Source organism: Prionailurus viverrinus, chromosome A1 (assembly GCF_022837055.1).
Source record: "Prionailurus viverrinus isolate Anna chromosome A1, UM_Priviv_1.0, whole genome shotgun sequence".
NCBI lineage: Eukaryota > Metazoa > Chordata > Mammalia > Carnivora > Felidae > Prionailurus > Prionailurus viverrinus.
In genome coordinates, this window is record NC_062561.1 from 97,936,411 (window position 1) to 97,949,527 (window position 13,117).

General features: G+C 34.4%; 1 protein-coding gene across 3 annotated transcripts in view; it reads right to left on the bottom strand.

The window, feature by feature from the left end:
- Positions 1-13,117, bottom strand: part of DTWD2 (DTW domain containing 2) — a 201,300-nt gene that overhangs the window by 159,570 nt on the left and 28,613 nt on the right. For all 3 annotated transcript variants that reach the window (XR_007155486.1, XM_047874197.1, XM_047874208.1), the window contains exons 3-4: positions 12,696-12,790; positions 10,316-10,508 (exon numbers count right to left, since the gene is read on the bottom strand). Coding sequence is in view for 2 of the 3 variants with exons in the window: in XM_047874197.1 (XP_047730153.1) it covers positions 10,316-10,508; positions 12,696-12,790 (288 nt within the window). In the remaining variant the exon portion in view is untranslated. The remainder of the gene's footprint in view (positions 1-10,315; positions 10,509-12,695; positions 12,791-13,117) is intronic.

Consider the following 13,117-nt stretch of genomic DNA (forward strand, 5'->3'; position numbering starts at 1 on the left):
CAGAATAGACCAATGCACTATGCTGAAGGCAGGTTAATGCAAATGATAAAGGACAATTCAAAAAACTACCATTGCAGATTATGTACCTACTGTACTCTGACAGAGCGCAAAAAGAGAACGTGAAAAGGAAAATCAAGGACAGGGAGATGGAAAGTGAACTTCCACAGCATGCTCTCCTTTGGTATCTACAGAAGATACCATAACAAATCTTCACAGAAAGTTGTCTTGCTATACATATTTCTAATGTTTTTACATGTTTTATTTTTAGAGTTGGGGAGTAGAGACAGGAGTAAGGGGGTGGGCGGTGAGGGAGGCAGAGAAAGAGAGAGAGAGTACAAGAGAGAGAGAATGCTAAGTAGGCTCCACACTGTCAGCAAGGAGCCCAATGCAGGGCTCAATCCCACAACCCTGACAAGACCTGAGTCAAAATCAAGAGTCAGATGCTAAACCAACTGAGCCACCCAAGCACCCATTGCTTTGTATGTATTTCTAAAAGATCAACAAGAAACTCCTGAGGAATAAAAATTCCAATTTCTGTTATTACTGAACAACTGTTTTTCCCATTCCTGATAAATGACTTTACAATAAAAATTCTCATTGTCAATGTAAGAATTCATAAGGAAAATGTATCTATTGTGTTTACAACTATAAATATTTAAGATTTCATTTAACCTGTTATTTTTAGTTTTCAGGTAACCCCAGGCAATGATGTTTTTCCATTAATGCAAAATAAAGTGAGACTTAGTATATTCTTCAATGGATTCTCATCATATATTCATTTCAAATAAGAAGTTTTCTAAGTTAGATACACATTTTTAAGGGCATTTGCTTCTTCTAATGACTTCCATCCTATACCACATACTGCATCTTATGTACTCAAATGTCCAAATTATCAACGAAACTATCTTCAATGTAATAACATTTTGTGAAGAATGGTAATAACCCTGCTTCAATTTTTCTTAATCCCCAAAGCCATACACCAAGTTTTAAGATACTACTCCTAGGGACATTAAGACTGCACGGGAATGCAAGCTGGGTGCAGCCACTCTGGAAAACAGTATGGAGGTTCCTCAAAAAACTAAAAATAGAACTACCTTATGACCCAGCAACTGTAGTACTAGGCATTTATCCAGGGGATACAGGTGTGCTGTTGCAAAGGGACACATGCACCCCCATGTTTATAGCAGCACTATCAACGATAGCCAAAGTATGGAAAGAGCCCAAATGTCCATCGATGGATGAATGGATAAAAAAGATGTGGTATATATATATACAATAACGTATTACTCAGCAATCAAAAAGAATGAAACCTTGCCATTTGCAGCTACGTGGATGGAACTAGGGGGTATTATGCTAAGCGAAATTAGTCAGAGAAAGACAAATATCCTATGACTTCACTCATATGAGGAATATAAGGTACAAAACAGATGAATATAAGGGAAGGGAAGCAAAAATAATATAAAAACAGGGAGAGGGACAAAAACAGAAGAGACTCTTAAATATGGAGAACAAACAGAGGGTTACTGGAGGGGCTGTGGGAGGGGGGATGGGCTAAATGGGTAAGGGGCACTAAGGAATCTACTCCTGAAATCATTGTTGCACTATATGCTAATTTGGATGTAAATTTAAAAAAATTTAAAATAAAATTAAAAAAAAAATTTTAATAAAAAAATTTTAAAAATCTACGGAGACAACAAATAGAGCAGTGAGTTGCCTGCATTGGGGAACAGGGGAAATGGGAAAGTGACTGCTAAGGGATACAGAGCTTGTCGGGGGAAGGAACCCCAGAACATGAAAACACTGTGGAGTATGACAGTGGTGACAGGCGTACAACTCTGAATGTGTGCTAAAGTCCACTGGATTGTACGCTGTGAAGGGCTAAGTTTAAAGGCTGTGAATTATCTCAGTGGAAAAATACCTAGTACAGCAGTGCTTCTCACACTTTAACGTGCACCAGAATTATCTGGGTAGCTTATTAAAATGAGGATTCTGAGTCATGCGCAAGTGGGAGCTTCTATTCTGCATTTCCCACAAATCCCCACTGACGCCCGTGCTGCTGGCCCATGAAGTGCACTGTGACAAGGAAGGAGGAGCACACCTTGCACCACCTGCTGCTGTACACGTCTACCTCACTTAGTTTACCTGAGAACTGCAAGATCTTCAATTTAGTTAGGCACCAAGTCAGACCAAATGATCTGTGACACAAAATCATAAATTTAGGTCAATTTTAAAAGAAATGCAATCCAAATTTCTATTAATTAGCATATTCTAGGGCTAGCCTGATATATACTGAGTTACAGTGCAGGAGAAGCAGATCACACGCCTGGTTCTTCCCCATAACTGGCCGCAACTTCCAAGGACTCATTTTTTGACTGGCTTCTAGCTTCCTCCTTTGTGAAACACTTAAAGATTTACAAATCTTTAAGATTCCTTCTGGTTCCAAATTTACATTATTAGCTGTCAAGGGATTTGAGAATTTCTCCCAGGAAGACAAGTAAGTTCACAGTTAAGAACTTAATGAGGAACAGACAGAAGCAGGGACGCAAGGAATTTCATGCAAAGATTTCTTTTTTTTTTTTAATTTGTTTTCTTTTTTTAAGTAAGCTCTAGGCTCAACATGGGGCTTAAACTCATGACCCCAAGATCAAGAGTTGCATGCTGTACCAGCTAAGCCACCCTGGGGAATCCCAAGCAGGCTCCACGCTGTCAGCACAGAGCCCAATGCAGCGCTCAAACTCACGAACAATGAGATCATGACCTGAGCTGAAATCAAGAGTCAGACACGTAACAGACTAAGCTACCCAGGAGCCCCTCTGATAATTTTCTTTAAATTACCCTTTTACATATAGCAAGATCACAGTTCCTGGGAATTCACATTCCATTACCTGGAATCACACAACCAATAGAAGCATGTTAACTCAAATTCTATATGTAAATATAATGCCATTTACAACGCTGGAGACAAGCCTCAGGGTCCATGTGTACCCAAACACCCCAAAACACGAGCCGGAAGAGACCCAGAGGTATGAATATAGTCTGTCATCAAAATTACGAATGATATGCAAAGATCAAAAAAATTAATCACTGACATAATAAACCTCCGGCATTCTGCATTTAACATTCAACTCTTCTTACTATGCCCCAAGGATACTGAAGTTTCATGACATGAAATACTTACTGTGCTAAGGCACTAATTTAAAGCACATTTATTGGAAGATACGCTACAAAAGTCACTTAACAAACAGTAAGTAAAACAGGCTATTCAAAATCTAGGTCTCAAGGAGGCTGTCATGTGCCCTAGTTTTTGAGAATCTTTTACACATTACTCTGTGAAATTAAAAAAAAAAAAAAAAAAAAAAAAAGGCTGTTTCTTTTGAAAAGGAAAAGGGTATTAAAAAGTAAGCCTACTCCCAATGCTGGTGCTGGTGACAGAAGTAAAGAAAAATGAAATTTTGGATAAAATTAAAAAGATAACCTGAAGGGGTGCCTGGGTGGCTCGGTTGGTTAAGCGCCGGATTCTTGGTTTCAGCTTACGTCATGATCTCAGGGTTTCATGAGTTCAAGCCCCGTGTCAGACTCTGTGCTGACAGTGTGGAGCCTGCTTAGGCTTCTGTCTCTCCATCTCTCTCGGCCCCTCTCTCACTCGTACTGTCTCTGTCTCTCTCAAAATAAACAAATAAACTTAAAAAAAAAATTTTAAGATAATCTGAAGAAAACAAAGACCCAAAAATTTTAAAAGGTATCTGCAAGCCCATGTTCCCTGCAGCATTATTTACGATAACCATGATAGGGAAACAACTTCAGTGTCTATAGATGAATAAATCCATAAGGAAAATACAGTATGTACATATACATGCACATATATATATACACATATACACGTATACAATATACACATATATATACATATACATACACACACACACACACACACATACACGCACACACATACACGCACATAATGGATATCATTCAGCCATTAAAAAAAAGAAATCTTGGAGCACCTGGGAGATCAGTCATTAAGTGTCCAACTTCAGCTAGATCATGATCTTGTGGTTTGGTGCATTCAAGCTCCTTCTAAGGCTCTGTGCTTGACAGCGTGGAGCCTGCTTTGCATTCTGTGTCTCCCTCTCTCTCTCTGCCCCTCCCCGGCTCACACTCTGTCTTCCTCTCTCAAAAATAAACATTAAAAAAAATTTTTTTTTTTTTTTAAGAAAATCTCATCCTTTGAAACAACACGGATGGACCTTGAGGGCATGAGGCTAAGTGAAATAAGTCAGGCAAATAAAGACAATAACCTCACTTATATGTGGAATCTAAAATAAATTCATTTTAAAAAATGAGCTCCAGACACAGAGAAGAGATCTGGGGTTGCCAGAGGTGAAGGATGGAGGGGAGATGAAATGGGCGAGTGGGATCAAAAGGTACAAGCTTCCAGTTATAAAATAAGTAAGTCACGGTGATGGCAGCTACACTTAATAATACTGTATTGTACATTTGAAAGTTGCTAAGAGAATACATCTTAAAAGTTCTCATCACAAGAAAAAAAATTTTGTAACTATGTTGACAGATGTTAACTAGACTTAGATCATTTTACAATAAATACAAATATCAAAGCATTATGTTGTACAGGTGAAACTAATATAATATTACATTATCAATTATATCTCAGTAAAAAAATAACAGGATAATGATGACTCTGAATTTGGCAACAGATTAGATATATAACATAAACCAGTTTATAATAGGTCCATGTAGACACAAGAAACAGTTTTCATGAAAACGTTTTAGTCCCTGAGTGGTCCCAACAGTGCTCTGCTTATCAAATGAGAAATTCAGCGCTAGTGAAGTTTTAAGGCTGGAGAGCAAGAATATGCAAATAACTCACTGGAAATAAGTTTATGAAAAAGGCTGGGAGCCTCCGCAAACATTTCCATCTTCACCTTGGATTTATTCATAGCCAATGTCAAGAATCTCCTGTGTAAAATTCCTCTGAGGGAAGAGATTCACTGCCAAATGGTCTGGATATATTAGAAACACAGATTAAAATTAAGAGACTAATTTAATGGCAGAATGCTACAATTCTTTCAGTCCTCAAATAGGTAACTATGAAGTTTACATATGGTTATTTTATTTGGGGGGAAAAAACTGTGTATTTTTGATGTAAAGAAAGCAATACTTTGGACTTTAATTCTATTTTTTTTCTTTCTGTCATTTTTTCTTATGCACTTACAACAAAATTTTTATACTACTACAGAAACTGAATGGATCAGCTAAACTAAGAGTAACTGTGAAGACAAATTTATCCAAAAAGCAGGTAAGTGGAAATAAGTGTACTGATGGTGTGGTTAAAAAAAAAAAAAAAAAAAAAAAAAAAAAAAAAATTGACAAATTACATTTAGAAATAAAATCTAATCAACTTATGTTATTTATAGATTGGGAAACCTAGGCAAGAACTAAAGTTTCATGTCATATTTTACATTTTTGTTTTTCCCTTGCCGAACGAGACCACAAGAAAGAATTATGAAAATATTTCTATACAGTACTAATTTTGAATGAATAAGAAATATCTATAAACAAACATACTTTCATAAGTAAACAACTGATGTATAATAGTCTGGTTATCTATAAATTTTTTGTCTGCCCATCCATGCCTTTAAATAGTCCTGATAACAACATCCCAAGTCCTTGAAGAAATTTCCAGATTCATGTGGTCCTGCTGTCAATAGTGGTACCACCATTCACCCCTACATCAACAGTAGGGGGATTCTGGTCTGGGGAAGAGAAATCACCTCTCTGTTAAGATAAATAAAGCCAAGGGGAGACCAATCTGCTGCTTTCCACAGACGTCTTTCAGCAGCAGGGAGAAGGTCCATTCTGTGTAAGAGATAATTCAAGCTAACACAAAAGGAAACAAACCTCCAAAACAGAGAGCTGCTTGAGAACCAGATCTAGGCAAGTAGGAAGCTGCAACTACCCATTCTGAACTTCCCCATTACATGACCTGTATACTTTGCTTTTTTGTTTGAGTTAGAGATGGACTTCTGTCATTAATTACTCATGAATGATGCATGTTACCTATAGCTTAAGTGTATTCACTTATTAAAGCAGGGCCACTGGGAAAGTCTATTGTGTAATAAAATTGTTTTCCAGAAAAGCTGGGGAACAGTTACTAATTAAATAAAAATCATTACATATGAATGGGAAATTTTTCAAGAATGGGAAAATACATTAAAAATAAGCAATTTAGTGTTACAGAAGGTAGTTCAGAACTTATTACCAAACCACTATAATTATCAGTATCACTTTATAGATGTCTAAAGATATTTCCATTTTAAAAAATCAATCCCATTGGGACACCTGGGTGGCTCAGTCAGTTGAGCATCCAACTTCAGCTCAGATCATGATCTCACAGTCTGTGAGTTCAAGCCCCATGTCGGGCTCTGTGCTGACAGCTGACAGCTCAGAGCCTGGAGCCTGTTTCAGATTTTATGTCTCCCTCTCTCTACCCCTTCCCTGCTCATGCTCTGTCGCTCTCTGCCTCTCAGAAATGAATAAACGTTAAAAAAAAATTTTTTTTAATCAATCTCTTTTTCATCTCAACTTACCTATCCATCTTTGTATATGTATGTGTATGTATACAGATAAAAATCTTTTTTTTTTTTTCAGAAAGAGTAAATGTACATATTTCACTGGTTTTTGCAACAACTTCCAGAAACATATTTTGTCAAACCAACCCACACTCATGTTTGGGCTGGGTATTGTATGACACTCTAAAAAGCCATAAGTATTATTACTCCTAAGATGACCCACATTTCCCATGTCTATTAAGATGAAACTATCTCAAAATATACACATTTTTGTAAATTGTGTTGGGCTTTAAATTACTGTTTTTTTTATTTCGGGCCAAAAAAAAAAAAATATTTAGGAAAGGACATTCTTGCTAGAACTAGCAACATTTCAATTTCAAAAAGTAAATTTAGATATCTATTCCTTACTCTCAAAGGGCTCAGAAAAGTATAAAATACACAGAGAGAGACTGATAAGGCAAATAATGCATAATGTTAAAACTTCAGGGCATTTGAGGGATGTCTGTATTATTCCTGGATAATACAGGATGTTTTCTGGACGTCTGAACCTCTTTCAACATAAAGGTTAAATTATGATTTTTATAAATACATTTATTTTCTCTTTTGTGAACTTTGTTTTCATATGTATGGCCTTTTTTTTTTTTTTAAGATTTTCACCTTCACCTTATTCATTTGTAAGAAATCTAAGCTTATGAAGCTTTTATTGGATTCACAGTTTTCCAGAAAACCATCTGCCTTTCACTTTAGTTTAAGGTGGTATTCTCCCCCGTGTACTCAAATCTATTTAATGTTTCTTTTAAGCATTTTATTTTATCTGATGGTTGTAATATATCCTTTTCAAGGGTAAACAAATATCCACCTATATTTGCTTCTGGTTTGGGAAAACATGAAAAGGAAAAAGTGATAAAAAACATACAGCACAGTCAGACTGAGGAAACTATTTAATTTACCTATTTCCTTATCCGCTACTCAATTTAAAGAAGAAAACAGGTTTGGCAAATAATAAATTTTAAAATATCTTTTAATCTTTTTACGGTGACTTTGTAGTTTATTTCTATGGCATTCACGTAGCTACCACAAAATGAAAGATGAGAGACACAGACATACCATAAGCATGCAGAAAAGGAAAAACAATTCAAATATTTTCACTAAGACATTTTACAGATACAAGACTTTCATTAAACTTTCCTTGTATATTGGGCAATATCTAATTGTAATATGAACACAAATTTTGCTAAAATGTGACACAACCTAACAGCAACCATGCCTTTAGGAGTTGGTTCTTGTGGAACACAGAACACTTAAGAAACCAGATAAACCTACAGAAGCTATCCTAGGTAAGTATCCTAGATGGAAGCTTCCCTTTTAGAAGCATCATGCCACTTTGGATAAGACCACAGTCTTTGGCTCAAAACTAGATGGGTTGAAATTGCTCTGCTGTGAAACAGTTATGTGATCTAATACAAACTATTTAAGACATCTGCACCTCAGTTTCCTTACATGTTACCTAAGACAGTAACAATCCTTTGAGGAAGATTTAAACAAGCTAATACATGGAAAACACCTGGAATTGGGACTGGCCCATTCAAAGCACTCAACACATTAGCTATTTTTTTGAACTATTTTTGCATAGTTGAGTCTCATTTAAAAACCGTACCTGCATTTTAACCAAAGGGAATGAAAACTACAAAGAATTTGAGATTAGATTGTCAGCATCTATTATTATTATCTTAGAATAAAATAATCTATTAAAATCTATATTATTTTTCACTAAGTGCATGTCTTGTTATATATACAACAGAGCAGATAAATACACAAAACTACAGGAAAGGTAGAGATAACTTCATTTAAAAGACTGAACGGAAGCTTCTCATACACCTTGTTCAGTATCAAACACCCATAGATGACAAAAACAAAAGTATAAAGAAAAATGCAAATAACAAATCTTAAAAAGGGAAATATTTTCATCATTTGAAAATGTGAATTTTTTATCATCACAGAAAAGATACAAAAAATTGCCATGTACTAACCCACATAGAAATCATAAACATATTCAAAATATTGCAGGCAACCTTCTTTTATCACAATCTAACAAAATAAGAAATAAAAATAAAATAGGGACAAAAGTGTTGTTAATGCATGAGAATTAAGAAGTCATTGATAATCCATGGGTAGAAAGAAATCAACACAAATTACAAATTATATCAATGCTATAAATACAAACATACATCAACCCCAAACTATAGGATACAATGAATGTTACACTAAGAAGAAATATGGCAGCCTTCTCTCCCTTTATTATTAAAGAAGGGACTCACCTTAGTAAAGGAACATAGTACACAGTAAAACCTTACAAAAACAGAACAAGCTGGAAAAGATGAAAGAAAGTGATCAAGATAAAAGTACAAATGAAGGAAATAAGAATGAAGTATAACAGCCATCAAAATAGTCTGAAGGCTAATACTTTTAAAAGCTAAATAAAAAGGTAGAAACATCTTTTGAACATGCTCATGGGGAGAAAAAGTGAGAGTATATGATTAGAAAGGAGAAAGGACATATTCAGAATAAATTAAAATAAGTATTTAAGAATACATTCAGGTATATATCAGGCAATTTGTTAACTCAGGTGAAAAAGAAATAATTCCCCCCAAAAAAGATAAAAGTTATTTAAAAAGTGAACCAAATAGAAGAAGAAAGTTTGAATAATTTCCATAAGAGTTTGAAAGAAGAGTTTAAAAGTTATTATGTTTAAAAAGACCAGGACCAGGGGGTTTCACCTATAAGTTCCATCTAATTTTTAAGAAGCAAGGCATTCCAATATTATTCAAACTATTCTAGGCCATGGAAAAATATTAAAATCTCTCCTATTCATTTGGTAAAGTTAAGATTATCTTCATAACCAAATCTGATAATAAAAGTACAAAAAATATACAAATTATAATTCAATGCTATATTTTTTTTTTTTTTACTTTTTTTAATGTTTATTTTTTAGAGAGAGGGAAAGACAGAGCACCATCAGGGGAGGGGCAAAGAGAGAGGGAGACACAGAATCTGAAGCAGGGTCTAAGCTGTCAGTACAGAGCCGGATGCAGGGCTCGAGCTCAAGAACTGCAAGATCATGACCTGAGCGGAAGTCACACACTTAACTGCACTTAACTGACTGAGCCACCCGGGCAGTCCAAATGGCATTTAATAAAATATAAGATTTGGCCATCTATCAAAAGGATAATATATATGATCAAGTGGACTTCATTCCAAGAACAAAAGAATGGCTCAATACAAGATATGTATCATCATCAACAAATTGAGGGATAAACTAATTAAAATAATAAATGAAAATTCAGTCATTCCTAACAAGAAGAGGGTATTTAGTTACCAAATAGAAGTATTTAAACATAACACTTAACAAAAACATTAACTCACATAGAAATAATTAGTCCTTACACTTCACTGGTTAAATGTCTGAGATACTCTTAATATAGTCAAATACCTTAACTATGGTGAAGTTTGGTGGTAAGAATAGAGAAAGATGACCAAATTTCAAATTTTCCACATATATATATATCAAACACACACAAGCATATACATATCTATGTACATGCATTCACGCACATAAATACTATCAAATACGTATATAAAAATGTAAGTGTGACCCCTCACAGAAAGCATATACAACATACAAAATTACACAACTGCATTTGTTCTATGTTAAAATACTAGGTTACCTGTTTGGGCAGGCGGAACAAAGAATTCTTATAGAAAATGTCCTTAGCCTGGCTCCATGTACCATCAATGATGATGATTGTGGAAGGATAAATAGGAGAATCTAATATAAATTCTTCCAAATTAGCAGCTTCAGCCCCTGGATATAATATTAATGTATCAGACTTCCGACAAACAGTTGAAAGTTCAGGATCTCTAAAAATTAAAAAAAAAAAAAAAATCATTAGTAGTTTGTGAAGGGAAAGAAGTTTTATTCTTCTTAGTGTGCTTCCTTCAAAAATATACACCAAAGCATTTTGGTACTGTAGATGTAATAAGGAAAGAGACAGCCACTGTCTGGAAGTAACAAAACACCCTCGAAGGGAAGGAAACAAGTTGAAGAGTCAATTAAAGATAATTAATGGCATCTTCTTCAAACTGATAAATGGCATCCACAAAAATGTACAGCCAACATCATATTTAACAACGTCCCCTGAGACTGGGATCAAGGTAAAAACACTGGCTTTCACCACTCCTAATACATATTGTACTAAAGCTTCCAGTTACTGCAATAAAGCAAGAAAAAGAAGTAACAGGCATAAAGGTCAAAATGACCTTATCTCTAGATATGCTATCTCCACACAAAGTTCTAGGGGTAAGCTACAGAACAATTTCAATAAATACCAAATGAATTTTGAAAGTCACTGGGGGTTGATACATAAAACCCACCTGTTTTCCAATATACTAGAGGCCAAAAACTGAAGACCAGCATTTTTAAATTCCATTTACAAAGGACACCAAAAGCAGTAGGTCTCTGAATGATTCCTCATGGTTACATCATGTACTCTAACAAAAGCTTAAATTAATCACTCCATTGCCAGATTAATATTAAATCAATAATCTTAATTGGCTTTCATTTAAAAACCATCAGCAAATAATAATTTCCTGAATAAGCACTACATCACGCACTTAATATGGTTCAAAATGGGATGAGCTATCTGAAAAAGGGTCAAGTTTCTCATCCAGAAACAAATTTGTGGACAGGTTAGACGGCCAAATGTCAAGGATGACCCAAATAATTGCTATTTCTACCACTATAAATGCTCACCACTTTTGCGATTAATTAGATCCAAGCTGCAGTTGGATCAAGTTGGGATAGATCTATATTCACCCAAGAATTATAGAGAAACAAACTATCATTCATTATAAAGAGTCTCTATATGAAAGAAATGTCACAATGTAAATGATGTGGACACTCCCCCATGTGAAGAGTTCTGATTTTCACTTCCATTCCCAACCAAATGGCAAAATTCCCAGCAGCAGCACCAAGCCCAGAGCAAATCTCACCTCTGAGGGCAAGGCAATGAAAAGTCTGCATAAGAAAATATTATATGAGAAAGTGTTCTTAAACAATAGTTTCAGAGAAGGAAAAACACAATTTTATAAAACTCTAACATGATGTTATTTTCATAATATGAAGCCAAATAATAAAGGAACCCAAAACAATAAAGGAAGTAAAAAGTCTGGTCACTTCCCTCAGCCTGGAGCCAGTATGAGTCTTACTTACTCTTTTGAAATCTTCATATTTTCTAAAGTTAAATTTTGTATGAAAGTAGATTTAACTGTGTTAGATAGGATCAGAATAATTTGTGAAGGTTTTGTGAATGGGCAGAAAAGCAAAAAAAAAAAATGCTTCAAAGTTAAAAAAAGACTTGTAGAAAAATTTAAATATATAATATATAATTTATATTTTTTGATAATGGGTTATATAATAGAGTATGAAATAAGATCCAAGAACATTATAGAAGTGTCAGTAAAGTTATCAACTAATGGGCTACTGTCTATAAAAAATACTGGGCTTCATCAAAAAGAATATTTTAAATATGACAGGAGAAGGCATTCTACCCTTTAAAAAAACATGACATGCTGTAACAAGAATACTAAATATAGTATTAGTCGCTCTGCCTTAGAAAGCTTTAATGGTCTAAAAATGGATAAATATGTGTTTATTTACATAAATGTATATCATATATAATTGTTAATTAAAAAAAGAAAAAACAAAACTAAATCTAATACAAGTACTCTATCATCCCAAAGGCAGTTTTAACCAAAATGAAATAACAGGAAAATATGCCTTTAAAAGGCTCAACATATATTACTATGGAATTCAGATAATCCCTTTTCTATTGCACTCTGGCTCATGTTTTTTGAGGGTCTTTTTGTTTGCTTTGTCATATATATATATATATATATATATATTTTTTTTTTTTTTTTTTTTTTTTTTTTTTACCTCTGCCAATGTACCATGTTCTGGGTCTGAAGGATAAGGTAAGGTAAAGGAAATCATTTTTAAAGCTCTGTGTAGCTAAGAGTTATGCTAAAGTGCCCTAAAAAGTAATTTACCTTTCTTCACTGAAGCGACGACCAATCTTGACTTTACACTTGTCCTGGGGGAGGCATGCTGCTAAAAGGGGAACTGTCCGCAACACTTTGTTTTCCTTTAATTAAAAAATTAATCAAAACATAGATTTGCACGTAGACAAACACACTTTTAAAACTTTCATGATGAACATCTGATTCATTACGTGATAGATAACTTTCACAAGACTTGTATTACAGACCACAGCTGAATAAAAAGAGCTAGTTTCTCTGAGTTATCAGTATTAATAGAATACAAGTGCACATTTTCCTCTACTTGGGTGTGTTTCGAGGTTTACTAATCAAATAAGATAACATTAAGCTAACTATTGGTTAAGATTATGAAAAACAAAATTTGTGTTTAACTAAATTGAATAATTTATTCTACATTTCAGTAGTAATTATAT